Source organism: Mercurialis annua, linkage group LG5, assembly GCF_937616625.2.
Source record: "Mercurialis annua linkage group LG5, ddMerAnnu1.2, whole genome shotgun sequence".
Taxonomy (NCBI): Eukaryota; Viridiplantae; Streptophyta; class Magnoliopsida; order Malpighiales; family Euphorbiaceae; genus Mercurialis; species Mercurialis annua.
The window spans coordinates 54554656-54567931 of NC_065574.1; the positions used below are offsets into that span (position 1 = coordinate 54554656).

Genomic DNA, 13276 nt, shown 5'->3' on the forward strand with positions numbered 1-13276 from the left:
ACCCTATATAAGAAGAGATAACCTGTTACCCAAGAAACCTATAGAAAAACAAAATGTCTCAATTTTCAAACTCTACTTCTTTTCTTTTTTTCATTTTCCTCTTCTTCTTCATCTTATCGAATCCCATTGACAAAACCTCGGCCCAGCTCGACGACTATGCAAGAGTCGATATAGTCAACAGAACCTGCAAAAAATGCGCAGAGAAATCGAAGTTCATTAACTATGGTTTCTGTCAAACCTCTCTCCAAGTAATCCCAGCAAGCCATGCAACAAACCTACGGGGAATAGCCGTAATCGCGATGGAGCTAGCGCTCGAAAACGCAACAACTACCGTTACGAGAGTGAAAAGCTTGTTGGGCACGGAAGGTTTCGACCCGTTTAGCATAGGATGCTTGGAGAAATGCTTGATTTTATATGGTGATGCTTTAGTGGCACTGGTGGATGGTGTTGCTGATTTTCTGACGGGGCATTATGGGAATGCTAAATTGAGGATGAGGACAGTTTTGGAAGAAACAATAAAGTGTGAAAATAGTTTTAAGGAAAAAAAAGGAGTGGTTTCGCCTTTGAGTGTTGAGAATTTTAATTTCTTACATTTGAGCGATATTGCACTTTGTATTATGAATTGGCTTTCTTTAGTTTCTCCTCAACGTTGAACTCTAATAATTACCCTCATGCAATGCCCTAGTTCCATGCATGGTTATGCATAGTTATATAAGGAAATTTAGGGCTAATTGATGGACTATTTCGTATATTCTATAAATGTTGTATAATGTTTCAAGTTGATATATTTATAATTTTATATTTTTTTGATGTGTTAAATTTAAGGAAAAATTTTATGTTCATTTCAATCAATTTATTTTGGCTTAATACATAGTTTGACCCCTGAACTTGTACCCTTTTACCCATCTAACCTCTAAACTTAACGTCTCACCTATCGAACCTCTGAACTTGTTAAATAATCCGATTTAACCCCTAAATTTGATAAATACGTAAATATTGAACCCCTCCGTGCCACCTGTCACTTGAAACATTCTAGAAGAAATTGTGTACGGAGGGGTTCAATGTTTACGTTTTATCAAGTTCAGGGGTCAAATCGGATTATTTGACAAGTTCAGAGGTTCGATAGAGGAGACGTTATGTTTAGGGGTTAGATGGGTAAAAGGGTACAAGTTCAGGGGTCAAACTATGTATTCAGCCATTTATTTTTATATATATTAGTGAGAGAAATCGAACCCATAATTTAGCAGTTTATTGTCTAGCGCTTATATCATTTGAGCTATTAAATTTCTCATTGCAATCAAATTTACCATATCAAACTCAACAAGAATAATTTCTTACATTTTTCAACTTCTAAAGCATAAATATTAAGCTCGGTTAATATATATATATATATATTTAAATATTAAATTCTAAATTGAAATAAATTATTTTGTTCTAATTGAATAAAATGTAACATATACGTCATATTTCAGCCACATCAACGTACCTAGCGGAGAAAATAAATGAGCAAGGGTCAACTCGACCGCCGAACTTGTGTCTCGGAAAAAGTAAGTCATTTTTTATTTTAATAGTCAATAAGATCCCCAAACTTTTTTTGGCTCAAATAAGTCATTTTTAATTTAGTTAGTTAATTGGATTCCAAATTCTCTTAATTTAAATCGACTAACTCTTAATATGTATACATACACAAGCTTGGAGATCTAATTGATTAAAGTAATCTATTTGACTCTAGACCATAAGTTTGGAAATCGAATTGATCAAGAAAGATTGAAAATGACTAATTTATTTGATCCCGAGACACGAATTCGAAAACTGAATTATCTCTTTGTTCAAAAATAAACATATTTAAAGAGGATCCATTTTGTCTTTTTTAATAACATTGGTTCCACTGTCAATGGTATAAGCGCTGGACAACTAACTGTCAAGGTCGTGGGTTCATTTCCTCTCACAAGAACTCTCCCCTCTCCATGCAATTATTAAAAAAAAATTGCTTCCACTTTTTAAAAAATAAGATTTAAATTAAAACCGAACTTAATATGAGTGTCAAGATTATACATTTGAGCTAAATAAAATATAAATTTTCTCTTAACTAACCAGACTAATTAAATAGATTAACGCAAATAATTCATGTCAAACAAGATACGTCCTAAATGAAATTATTTTAATTTATAAAATTAGCAGATCAAACTGTTACTTAATTTTTTGTATACTTTATGTATTAAAATTGTAAGTTATAAATGTATAAAATTATTTTACTTTCTCTCTCTTATCAATGTTATACACTATAAAATCATTTCGCGTTTTCCCCTTATAGCCAGCTACATAATCAAAATCCTTGCACAATCAACTTGTATACCCTTCAATTTTAAGCTTTCAACATATATTTCACTTCCTTTTCTTGTTTTTTTATTTTTATTTTGTTAGATATAAGCTTATTACATATTACATAATGTACGTTGATTTACAATAATGGATTAAAAGCCTGAATGGTTTGAAGCTTTACATAATGTACGTCTAATTTGACGCCTTATTAGTGTTTGCACCGGACCAAAAAATGGTGACGTTGGTGAAAACCTCGCGAACACTTAGCAATATATTTTAAAATAGACAAATAATTTTTAAAAAATTTAACTAATTTGTCAGGTATCTTTTTTAAAAAAAATATTTTAAATATTCTTATCTATACATGAATGATTTTTATAAACAATTTATCTTTTATTTTAGTTTATAAGGAAGGATTATGTGGGTTTAAAATGAGAATTATGTGTTCGAAAATAAGTTTAAATTGAAAATTTTAAATATTTATTGCATATTGTAAAATTGATGGACCAGAATGTCTAAATTATTTTCTAGAAATATATTAGATAAAATGATCAAAGTCGTGGATATAAAAGAGAGAAAATTGCTCTCAGGTTATGTGATAATTCACACTTTTATCCTTCTAGTTTGAAATCAAATGATATTATTCTCCCCTTTTGTTTTCATTAACATTTTAGTCCTTTCATTCAGTTTTGGTGTTAGTCAACTAAGTCAATGAACGAGTTATAAAAAAATCAACTTAGTTCTTAAACTTCCATTAAAGTTCAATTTCTCTGGCAAGGTTGGGTCATCAGCTGTTAATTTCGTATGTTGATAACCCGGTAAGGATGAAATTGATATCTCGAGTTTAGAAAGAAAATATTCACCTCAAAATCAATTTTTCACCCGGTTGCTAGAGATCGAGTTTCTTCAAATGTTGCTTTAATGCGGAGGGGTTTATTTTTAATAGATCATTCATTTTGCTTTCTTCGTTCAGAGGAATAATCTGGTATGCATATCAATATCATCTTTTACTATCCGCGTGCTTGGCGTTTTTAGTCTTCTTTTTCTACTTTATCCAAGATTATTTGGATGGTTCCGGGTTCATTACACGATTTCTTTATTCAAGGACTTTTTCTTCGGTGTTTGATTTGGTTCTTCGGGATTTGAAATTTGTGGAAAGTGAAAAATAGAAGAATTTTTCAAAATGAGTTTATGGAGAGTTCAACTACACATCCCGCAAGCTACAACCAACCTAACTTGGAGTTTATGGGGTAATGAGAAACATCCAAGTTCGTGGTTGTGCATTTTTATAACATTACCCCATTTAAATATAAGCGTAAATATTTGCTAAAAAAAAAGCATAAGAAATAACTACTTATATTTAAATGGAGTAGTAAATAACCTTAAACTTGATCAAGTTTGCGAGAATATAAAGTCAAGTATTTAAATACTCAAACTAGAGCCAAAAATTAACTTGAATAACTCAAGATTGAGCTCAAAGATTTTGAATATTTTTTACCTAAAACTCAAATATTAATAAGCATGAAAAAAGAGAAAACAGCAGTAAATATTAAAATTTGCAATCAATCCTATTAACCATCAACTATTATCAGTTTATAGTAAATTGAAAAACAAAATAAAAACCTACCGGAATCGGAGAGTTCAACTACACGTCCCGCAAGCTACAACCAACCTAACAAACATAAGAATGAACCACAGGTCCTAATCCAAGCGTTCAGCGGCAAAGTTTCTCAACAGAACAGGAAGCAGAGAGAAGAAAAAAAAGGAATCTTAATTTTAAATTTACATATCCGAGTAAAAATTGTTGAAGATTCTCAAAGAAGTGACACGAGAATTGGTAAGCCGGAGTTTCCCAGCATCAACAAGCACATCCACCTGACTGAGCCTGAGACTGTGATGAAGCTCCAGAGGTAGACTTGAGATTCACATCAACCATATCTTCTTGCTTTGTTGAAGAGAGTGTTTCCATGCCCGGTAAGGCAGCAGCAATTTTACGGAACAATGCCTGCATAAATATTCATTTTTAAGTAAAAGTTTAACGACTTGGGATATATCATAGTAGTAAGAAAATAGCATCATACAAAGCACATTTTGGGAGTAAGTGCTAGTAATTTTTCTTTAGATCTTGAAAGGCACATTTTTTTCAGGAAGAGCAATAATACTTCGCCGACCTCATAAACACTCCACATCAGTAAAGTTTATTTATTTGGAAGACCAACCAACGGACCTGGTAAAATCTCAAATGATATCATGATATTTGGGTAATAATTACAACTAATTGGCTTCACGTTTTTGTTTGTTTAGCGCCTTCTGTTTCAACTCAATGATGCCAGGATTATCCTTCCAACAGATAATGTGTGATTTTCTGTAGAGTCATTCATACTATTGACATGACTAAAAATAAGTTGTGTCAGGCAGACCAACAATTTATCTTCAAGTTCAATTATAAGGATTCATTTACAAACGTGCATCTTTATTTGGAAAGAAACGTAACTGGAGATGAAACCGTGAACATACCTTAATATTAAAACCAGCCTTCGCACTAGTTTCTATAAACATGACATTAAGGTCATGAGCTTTAGCTTCTGCTTCTTCTATAGAAACTTGCCTGTCGAATTAACCATACGAGGAAAAAATTGTATCAAAAAGGCACTATTATTAAAGATCGAACTTGCATAAATTATGGAAATCAATAATCTAAAATACTGCATGTCATTAAACATTGGTAGGTAGCTAGGTGCCAAAAGGAAAATGATCAAACGACTAGCTAAAGGAAAAGTCAACCATATGAAGCTGAATAGTTAAAGAAACAATCTTGTCTTTGCACAACCTTCTAACAGGCGCATCGAGATCCACTAATGAGTAACAATGGTCAGGCTCAACCATCACTTAATTTATGCTATTTAAGGCAATAATCACCTTTTCTCCACAAGGTCAGTTTTATTTCCAACAAGGACAATGATCACATCACTACCCCTCTCAGTGCGAACCTCTTCAATCCATTTGGAAGTGTTCAGGAAAGTTTGCCGACCTACAATATGATAAAATCAAGAACCATTAACAAGACATGATAGCATACTTACAAAATAAGTAGGAGGCATAGTCAAATGTATAAAAAGAACAAGGGTAAAGACGACAAAACAACAAACCAGATGGAAATGTGTTCAAAATGGCAGTATTAGAAAACATAAAAGTTAAAAACCTCACATAAACCAGCATGTGAATCAGATAATGGAAAATGGATAAGTCATTTTACTTAATCTTTCTCAATATACAAATAAGTTGCACAAGGACATGTTTGAATGAATGATTGGGAGTCAGTTGCAAGCATATGGACCTCCAGCAACTTGTTGGGTGTTTAGGTTAGTGCAGTGTTTCAAAATTTAGCAGTCCACTGTTCACAACTTAAAAAAACTAAAAACACGACTTCTAACTTAACTTATGTCATCTAGTTCTTACATCGCTGTTCACCATCTACAAAAAAATAGCAACCACTAACCAAACAAATCCTAAATTACTTCAGTAACAATTTAAAACACAAATTGTAAACAGAAAATTGCATACTTGCGACATCATAGACAATGACTGCGACAGATGAATCCCTAATATAGCTTGGGATGAGACTTCTGAATCTTTCCTGCCCAGCTGTATCCCTGCAACCATACACATTAAAATAGTAAAAATATCAGCATTTCTACCTAATATACAGACAATTATTCAGAAAGCAGTAAGTAAATAATAAATAATCATGCATGTATATCCAGACAAAAGATCAAAATATGAGTATTTATGCATAAGTGGATTAGTAACCTACAAAGGGACAACATGACATAAATAAGCGCATCAAGTCATTGCACATGGTTATATTCTCATTCTACTCCATTCACTTTCGCACTTTATTGATTCAATATCTTATGAGCTAGTGCTACGTAGTTCTGATTTACACTCTATCCTGAACGCAGAGTAATTTCTCAAAAATATAAACCTAATTGGATTATATGACAATTTTGGTACTTAATTATTCTCCGAGTAAAAGCATAGCAAACTTTATGCACTTAGCAATACAGCTTCTCTTTGCCGTAACAGTAGCTAGATCTTACTGTGGCATAACCAGTAAATGGTGTTTGATTGATTTATCATCATTATTTAGTACAATGGTATTCAGTTGTCAATACAACCATGCAAAAGGAACTATCACTAATGTTACATTTTGAGTAAACACACATGGTAAAAGGGAGCTGAACATTGAGATTCAATTTGGAGAGATCAAGGCAAAAGCATGTACTTCATGATAATTAGCTTCAATCCCTCCGCCCAGAACATAGATATTGAACTAAGATCTAGTAGGATTTTTCATAACCTTATATAACAAAGCCCTTCAACTTCTGCTTTTGTGCATTCACCTTCACCAAATGTAAGAGATGAAATCTTATACAACAAAGTCCTTCAACTTCTGCTTTTGTGCATTCACATTCACCAAATGTAAGGGATGACTGACACACCTTTAACACTAAACTTGGTTGTCAGCTAGTTTTCTTTTTGTTGAAGTTTTGCTCGATTTTTCACTTATTGTCTAACCAGTTGCAAAGTTTTATCTGTCCTCTCTCTATAAAGATTTACATTTTCAGTTTCATTCTGTTTTCCTGTTCCTTCCATTTTCTGGTACCCCTCTCTGAAAATTATTTTGAACAAATTTCTTCAATTAATTTTCTAAACTCCTAACTCCAGTTCTTTTTTAATTTGACAACTCTTTTGAGTGGCATTTTTTGCCTATATGTTATGCCCCTCCCTGTCGTTAATTCAAATCGCTTCTTGTGATCAACTTAATGCACAATGATAGAATATGCCTGTTTTCCAAAAGTCAACCATTGCCATGGTGAACCCAACATTGATATGCATACTTACATTTCCCGAATTAAATATGTAATATATTCAAAGTGATGATAAACTAACCACAACTGCAAACGAACAGTTCGATCTTCAAGATACATGGTTTTTGATAGAAAATCAATACCGATGGTAGCCTGGCATCAAATGGAGACACGTATAAGTTAGATAACATAAAAGAAGTAAATGGACTAGCATCTCTAAGAGCTTGCTACACTTTGAAAACAAAAACCTCCAAGCTACAAACAAACGGATGAATGAAAAGGAATTCGAAGAAAAATAAACAGTAATAGCAAAGGGATTGCCAATAAGGAATCAACTTCCTTTCAAGATTTTATTTCTTTTGCTAGTGTGTGCATATAAACACATCACAAGGTAGCTTCCATGAAAATATAAGCACTCGTCATAAAATGAGTATCAGCAAGAGAAGCTTTAGAAATATGTCTACATGTGCTACAGAATCAACAAAGAAATTAGTTCTCTCATATAAAGATTTATTACAGCTTATTAAACATATTACAAGACCGTATTATCTTTCCTAGTATAAATGACAACGGATAAGTAAAATGAATTCTGCTCTCCACTACATTCCCTCAAAAGTTATCAACAAAATAGGAAATGCGTGAAAAAGGATGCAACCGCCCGGTGAATAAAATTCCATTTAACAGCAGAATCATGGACTTTACTCCTTCCAAATTAACAATAATATGTTCTCATAACTTATCACTGATATTTTCACGATAAATGACTAAGGAGGGAAATACCGTTCTCTTTACAACTATTACCCTGCCAATTCGGCAGTTACTTAGAATTTTTAACTTAGTATACAAATTATTTGCCACCGGTTTTTTCATCTCAGCATACAATGTCTCCATAACTTCCCATAAAATACTTAATGAATATAATTCACTTCTTACACCTCATCTAACCGAAAGTTTCTCATCAGAAAAAGTTATGCTCATCATACCACAATTTAGAGCTATTTAATTCCACTTTGTTTCTCATTCCTAATGTTTTTGGGTAAGAAGAACAACACAAATAAACCACTACTCATAGTTTTAATTGACTGGAACTAAATTTCATATTTTCTCGAAACAAAGTTGCTAGCATAATTTTTTACTATTTTTTTTCAGAGATAGAACTACTCTAGGTTAGTTGTTAGCGGGGGTTAGCAGGGATTAGTTAGTATCAGTATTCATTTTCTAAACCATTTTTAAATCAGGCGAAACACAGCCTGTGGAAAGTCAGGGTCGAACCCCTGACCTCCATGTACAAAGAGAGACTATAAATCATACTTAAGATATAAATCAACAAAAAAACAAAAAGTTAGCATTGCTGACACTCGGATCAATGCCAAGAACTTCATTACCATTCAGATTTTTCTTTCAACAAACACATATATCAAATCATTTGATCGTAACTAGCAACAAGCCAATGAGCATTGGCTTTAATTATTTCTTACTTTTTTATCATTAAATATCAAATATTGCAAATGTTTGCTTCATGAATGACATGGCAATCGCTGAAACATGTTTTAATAAATACAAAAATGAATCCACAATCATTTCCAGTTTTTTCTTTTTTTTTTCAATTTCTCAAGATTTGCACCAAAACATGAAAAGGGTACATCAAACATAAACCCACAAACAGCAAAAAACAAAGAAACAATACAAATCAACCCAAAATTAGAAGCTCAAGAATTGCAAAAAAAAACACAAGATCAAGAACTACAATGCAAAGATACAAAAACATAAACAACAAAAAAAACAGTGATCTGGGTTTATTAGTTTGAATTGAATAACCTGATAGGTATTATCGAATTTATCATACATGAAGCGAGTGATGATGCTGGTTTTGCCAACTGATTGATCACCTAAAAAAACAAGCTTATACTTTGCGAGAGCTGAGACTGGCGCCATTTCTCAGATCTCTCAACCAATCTCGCTGCTTCCTACAGTTTTTCTTGTAGCAACGATGAGATTGGTTCTGGTTTTTTTTATGAATATATTAGGAAGATGGAGTTTCTTAATCAATTTTTTTTGTTTTGGTAAAATTTAGAGGTAAGAACATTACCGCGTGAGGTTAATGGGAAAAGGTACAAAAATGACCTTCATGTTTCTATGTATTTCAAATGTGGTATTTAATGATTTCCGAGGTGTAAAAATGACCTTACTTTAAAAAAAAAAAGGATAAACATATATTTGGATCCTTGTATTTATCCATCTTTTAGTACTGATGGTTCTCCGATTGATCATGGATCTTCTCTTGATGACCTGAGATCACGAACACAGGTCTGAATGAGTCGGACAGGTTTGTCCGATCACACTGTAATGTCTAAGTCAAATATTTTATAGATTGAAAATAAATGAAATAGTTAAAGAGAATGAATTAGGGTTTTACCTTGTCATGGATCCCTATTTATAGAGTTTTGTCGTTATAGACTTAGAGTCATCAACCTATATTCAAGTTGAACTTCATTAAGATACGGATTAGATCGATCCCTATCTTTTAGAATTTTGATAGGCTATTCGGTTATGAGCTTTATCTTATAACTTTGACTGGGGTGTCTGGTTTCTACTGCTTGGTGTCTATAGACTCGTATCTGGGTTTTGTTTCAGTTAACTATTCTATCTTAGTCAATTGCATATCCATTATTAGTCTCTCCCCTCTTTTCTCTTTTAGTTCAATCACTTATGGTTGTTTCAATCATCTGTTAGTGCTTTTACGATGGTTGAGATTCACATCAACCAAAATCCAAGTATTATTTTAATTAATTTTTACTTCAGTTATAATAGCTTCTTTTCAAAAAAAAAACAGACATAAAAGAAGAAACAGCATTATAATAAGTTAAAGGTTCATTATCAACCAAATACGTATAAGAATCATTTTCAAAAAAAAAAATCAATTCTTTGTCTTTTGCTCCATCTCAACTCCTCAGTAGAGTTTACTGTTATATTTTCATTTTCATTCACAGTAGGCATATGAGAAATTGACTCGGTCTTTAGTGGATACACATTCTCAAAGAATTCAACATTTTTAGTTTCAACAATTGTATTGCAATCAAGTACATCACTTTTCAATACAAGGAACTTATATGCAGCACTATGTTCAACATACCTAATAAACATGCAATCAAAGGTCTTAAAACCTATTTTTTTTTTTAGGGTCGGGCAACATCACTTTAACAAGACACCCCCCACACTTTTAAATATTTTAGGTTAGGTTTATAACCTTTCCACAATTCATAAGGTGTTTTACCAGTTTTCTTATAAGGTATTCTATTCTGTATGTGACATGCAGATAATATAGCTTCACCCTACTAGCTATCACTAGCATAAAAACTAACAAGTAATGCATTCATCATTTTTTTCAAGATCTTATTTTTTCTTTCCACTACGCCATTAGATTCAAGGGAATATGGAGGGGTTACTTCATGTATTATTCCTTCTTTTTCACAATAGTCATGAAATATTATATATTCACCTCCTTTGTCAGATCTAATTCTTTTTATTAAGTTGCTTTAACTTCCGCTTTATATCTTAGCAAATAAAACCTAGCATATCTTGAATAATCATCTACAAAGGTCACATAATATTTTTTATTACCTCTAGTTATGGTTTGTTTTAGGTCTCCTATATTAGTGTGAATTAAACTAAGTAATTCAGATTCTCTAACAATAGAATGACAGGTTTTCTTAGTTAATTTTTTTCCGGCACATATTTGACATTTATCCAGAATTGATTTATTCATGTCATTAATTATACCAACATATTGTATTTTTCTAATATAACTAGAATTCGCATGTCCTAATCTAGCAATGCCATAAATCAATAGAGTCAATCAAGTAAGCAAAAGAAGAGGCATTCATTTTTATTACTTCAACAACATCTGAAACAAACAAACTCTGATTACAATAACCCTTTCCTATAAAAACATTATTTTTTATCATTAATCTGATTAGACTCGAATGACACCTTAACTCCACCTTTCCCTATTAGTGCGACATACACCAAATTAGTTCAAATGTTTGGCACATTAAGCACTTCATTCAAGGCCAATATCTTTCCTGATGTGAACTTGGGAAGAATCTTTCCTTTTCTAAGAACAGGGGTTCATGAATCATCAAGGAACACGCATTCTTCCTCCATCCCCCACTGGTATGTATGAGATAAAAGCATCTCTGTTTGCACAAATATGTCTGGTAGCACCAAAGTCTACCATCCAATTTTTCACATCAACCACTAGATTCACTTCACAAATGACAGCATCAACAATATGATCTCATTCGACCAAATTTGCATTTGACTGAGGAAGATTGTCATTTCTGATTCTTTTCCATTATTGATATGTGAAATGACTTGACTTTCCAGACTCAAAACAACTACTTTTTTTCTTAAAAGCAGTGGAGTTAGTAACTTTGGGTTTGTAATAAAAGTTAATAACTACAATGGGTTTCTGATCATACCTCTTGAAGTTCCCCTTGTTTTGCACCAAATCCGCCCTAGCTGTTAGTGCCTTGGTTCGGGCAGCTTTGATCTCCTTGCGGTTCGTTTCTTCAATTATAATGCGAGTGATCAGTTCCTTGAGAGTATCTTAAGCTTATGTTTCAGATTTTGCTTGTAATCATTCCATGATTGAGGTGGCTTCTCAATCGGTATTCCAGCAACAAATTCCCCCGCTAAGGTGATTTTTTCACCCTTTATATCCTCGAGCGGTTTGTGGTACTCATTGATCTGAGTGATCATATCTTTGTCCTCAGCCATCTGCCATTTGTAGAAGTTGCCAATCACAAATTTCTGTTTTCCTGCATCCTCATTAGTGTACTTGCTATTCATGAAATCCCATATCTGTTTTGCTTCCTTGTACGCACAGTAAATGTCAAAAAGTTCATTAGATAAAGTAATAATAATAGTGTGCCTACAGACCTTATTGGCATAAAGCCATGTTTTGGACTCCTTAACTGCAGTTGGAAGAGGTTTCAGATCCGTCAATGTCAAGAACGGTGAGATATGTTCCTGCCAACGCCTGAAGTTTTCACCATCAAAGACCTGGATCTTTGAGATGTTTGGAAACGGCTTTATGTATGGAACAGTAGCCAGCAAGGTAGGTGTAGGTAGTACACTGGTAATAGGAGCAGTAGGTGGAGCATCAATTTTCTCGCCATCACCATCGGCAACACCCGTGTTCAGAATTTCAGTAGACATATATACTTTGGATTGTTGTAGAAATTAAAAATGAACAGAGTGTAAGAAAAACTTGAGGCGTGAAAATGTTTCACTGACCTAAAGTATATTTCTCTGTATTAGCGTATACCCCATGATACAATAAGGCCTTCTACTTATTCAAAGTAGGAACATAAGTAACAATGAAGAATATTTGATATTATCTTATATCTAAACAAATCTAGCAACTAAACTAAGTAAAGTTTAAATAAAAGATATTTAGTTGAGTAAAACTTGGTAAACACGACAATGAATGTAGACACGTTTTAAAGAAAGGTTCAATGTAACAAAACAATGTAGTGGCATAAAATCAGGAAAGCGTATGGTTTAATATTCAAGTTAATAAAAACGTGTTAAAAGGCTTAATCATCAACATGTGCAGATTTTTAGGGATTTAGTACAAATTTATACTTGCTTAAAATATTGGCTTCTCAAGTAAGCCTTAAAAATATTAATTAATAAATAAATATTATTATAGGTAGCAAACAGTTTAATCGAGCCTAGCCCACTCGATATCCATCATCCACCCCACACCCAAACCCAACTCTAAAGAGGGGGAGGCGAGCCCATTCTTCTCCCTTCAACATACTTATAAGCCCATAATGCAAAATCATATATTAACTTAAACATATTCCTTTAAACTTCCAATGTGGGATTTTAGCTTTTGAAATAACCCTTTGATAAACAAAACACAACACGAGATAACAAAATAAATCGCGAGAATAACCCGAATTGTCCGATGATAAAAAAAAACACCTTTGAAATATGAAGCCAATTTTGTGACAATGAAATAAAAGTTAACCCTGAAGAATGAAAAGTTAAAGGAAATGCAAATCAAATAAGTT

The 13276-nt window shown here is 32.8% G+C and overlaps 2 protein-coding genes across 2 annotated transcripts; one reads left to right on the forward strand and one right to left on the reverse strand.

The window, feature by feature from the left end:
* The first annotated feature begins 14 nt into the window (after nt 1–14).
* On the forward strand, nt 15–819 carry LOC126680206 (putative invertase inhibitor). The gene has a single exon (XM_050375264.2). It carries the CDS (start codon nt 54–56, stop codon nt 651–653), a length of 600 nt encoding a protein of 199 aa, XP_050231221.1. The 5' UTR covers nt 15–53; the 3' UTR covers nt 654–819.
* Nucleotides 820–3869: 3050 nt separating this feature from the next.
* LOC126682776 (ras-related protein RABH1b) lies at nt 3870–9249 on the reverse strand. The gene is made up of 6 exons (XM_050378534.2): nt 9012–9249; nt 7276–7346; nt 5887–5975; nt 5242–5353; nt 4840–4930; nt 3870–4327 (listed from the first exon to the last, which is right to left on the reverse strand). The coding sequence occupies exons 1-6, from the start codon at nt 9126–9128 to the stop codon at nt 4181–4183; spliced, it is 627 nt and encodes a 208-aa protein (XP_050234491.1). The 5' UTR covers nt 9129–9249; the 3' UTR covers nt 3870–4180.
* Nucleotides 9250–13276: the final 4027 nt, after the last annotated feature.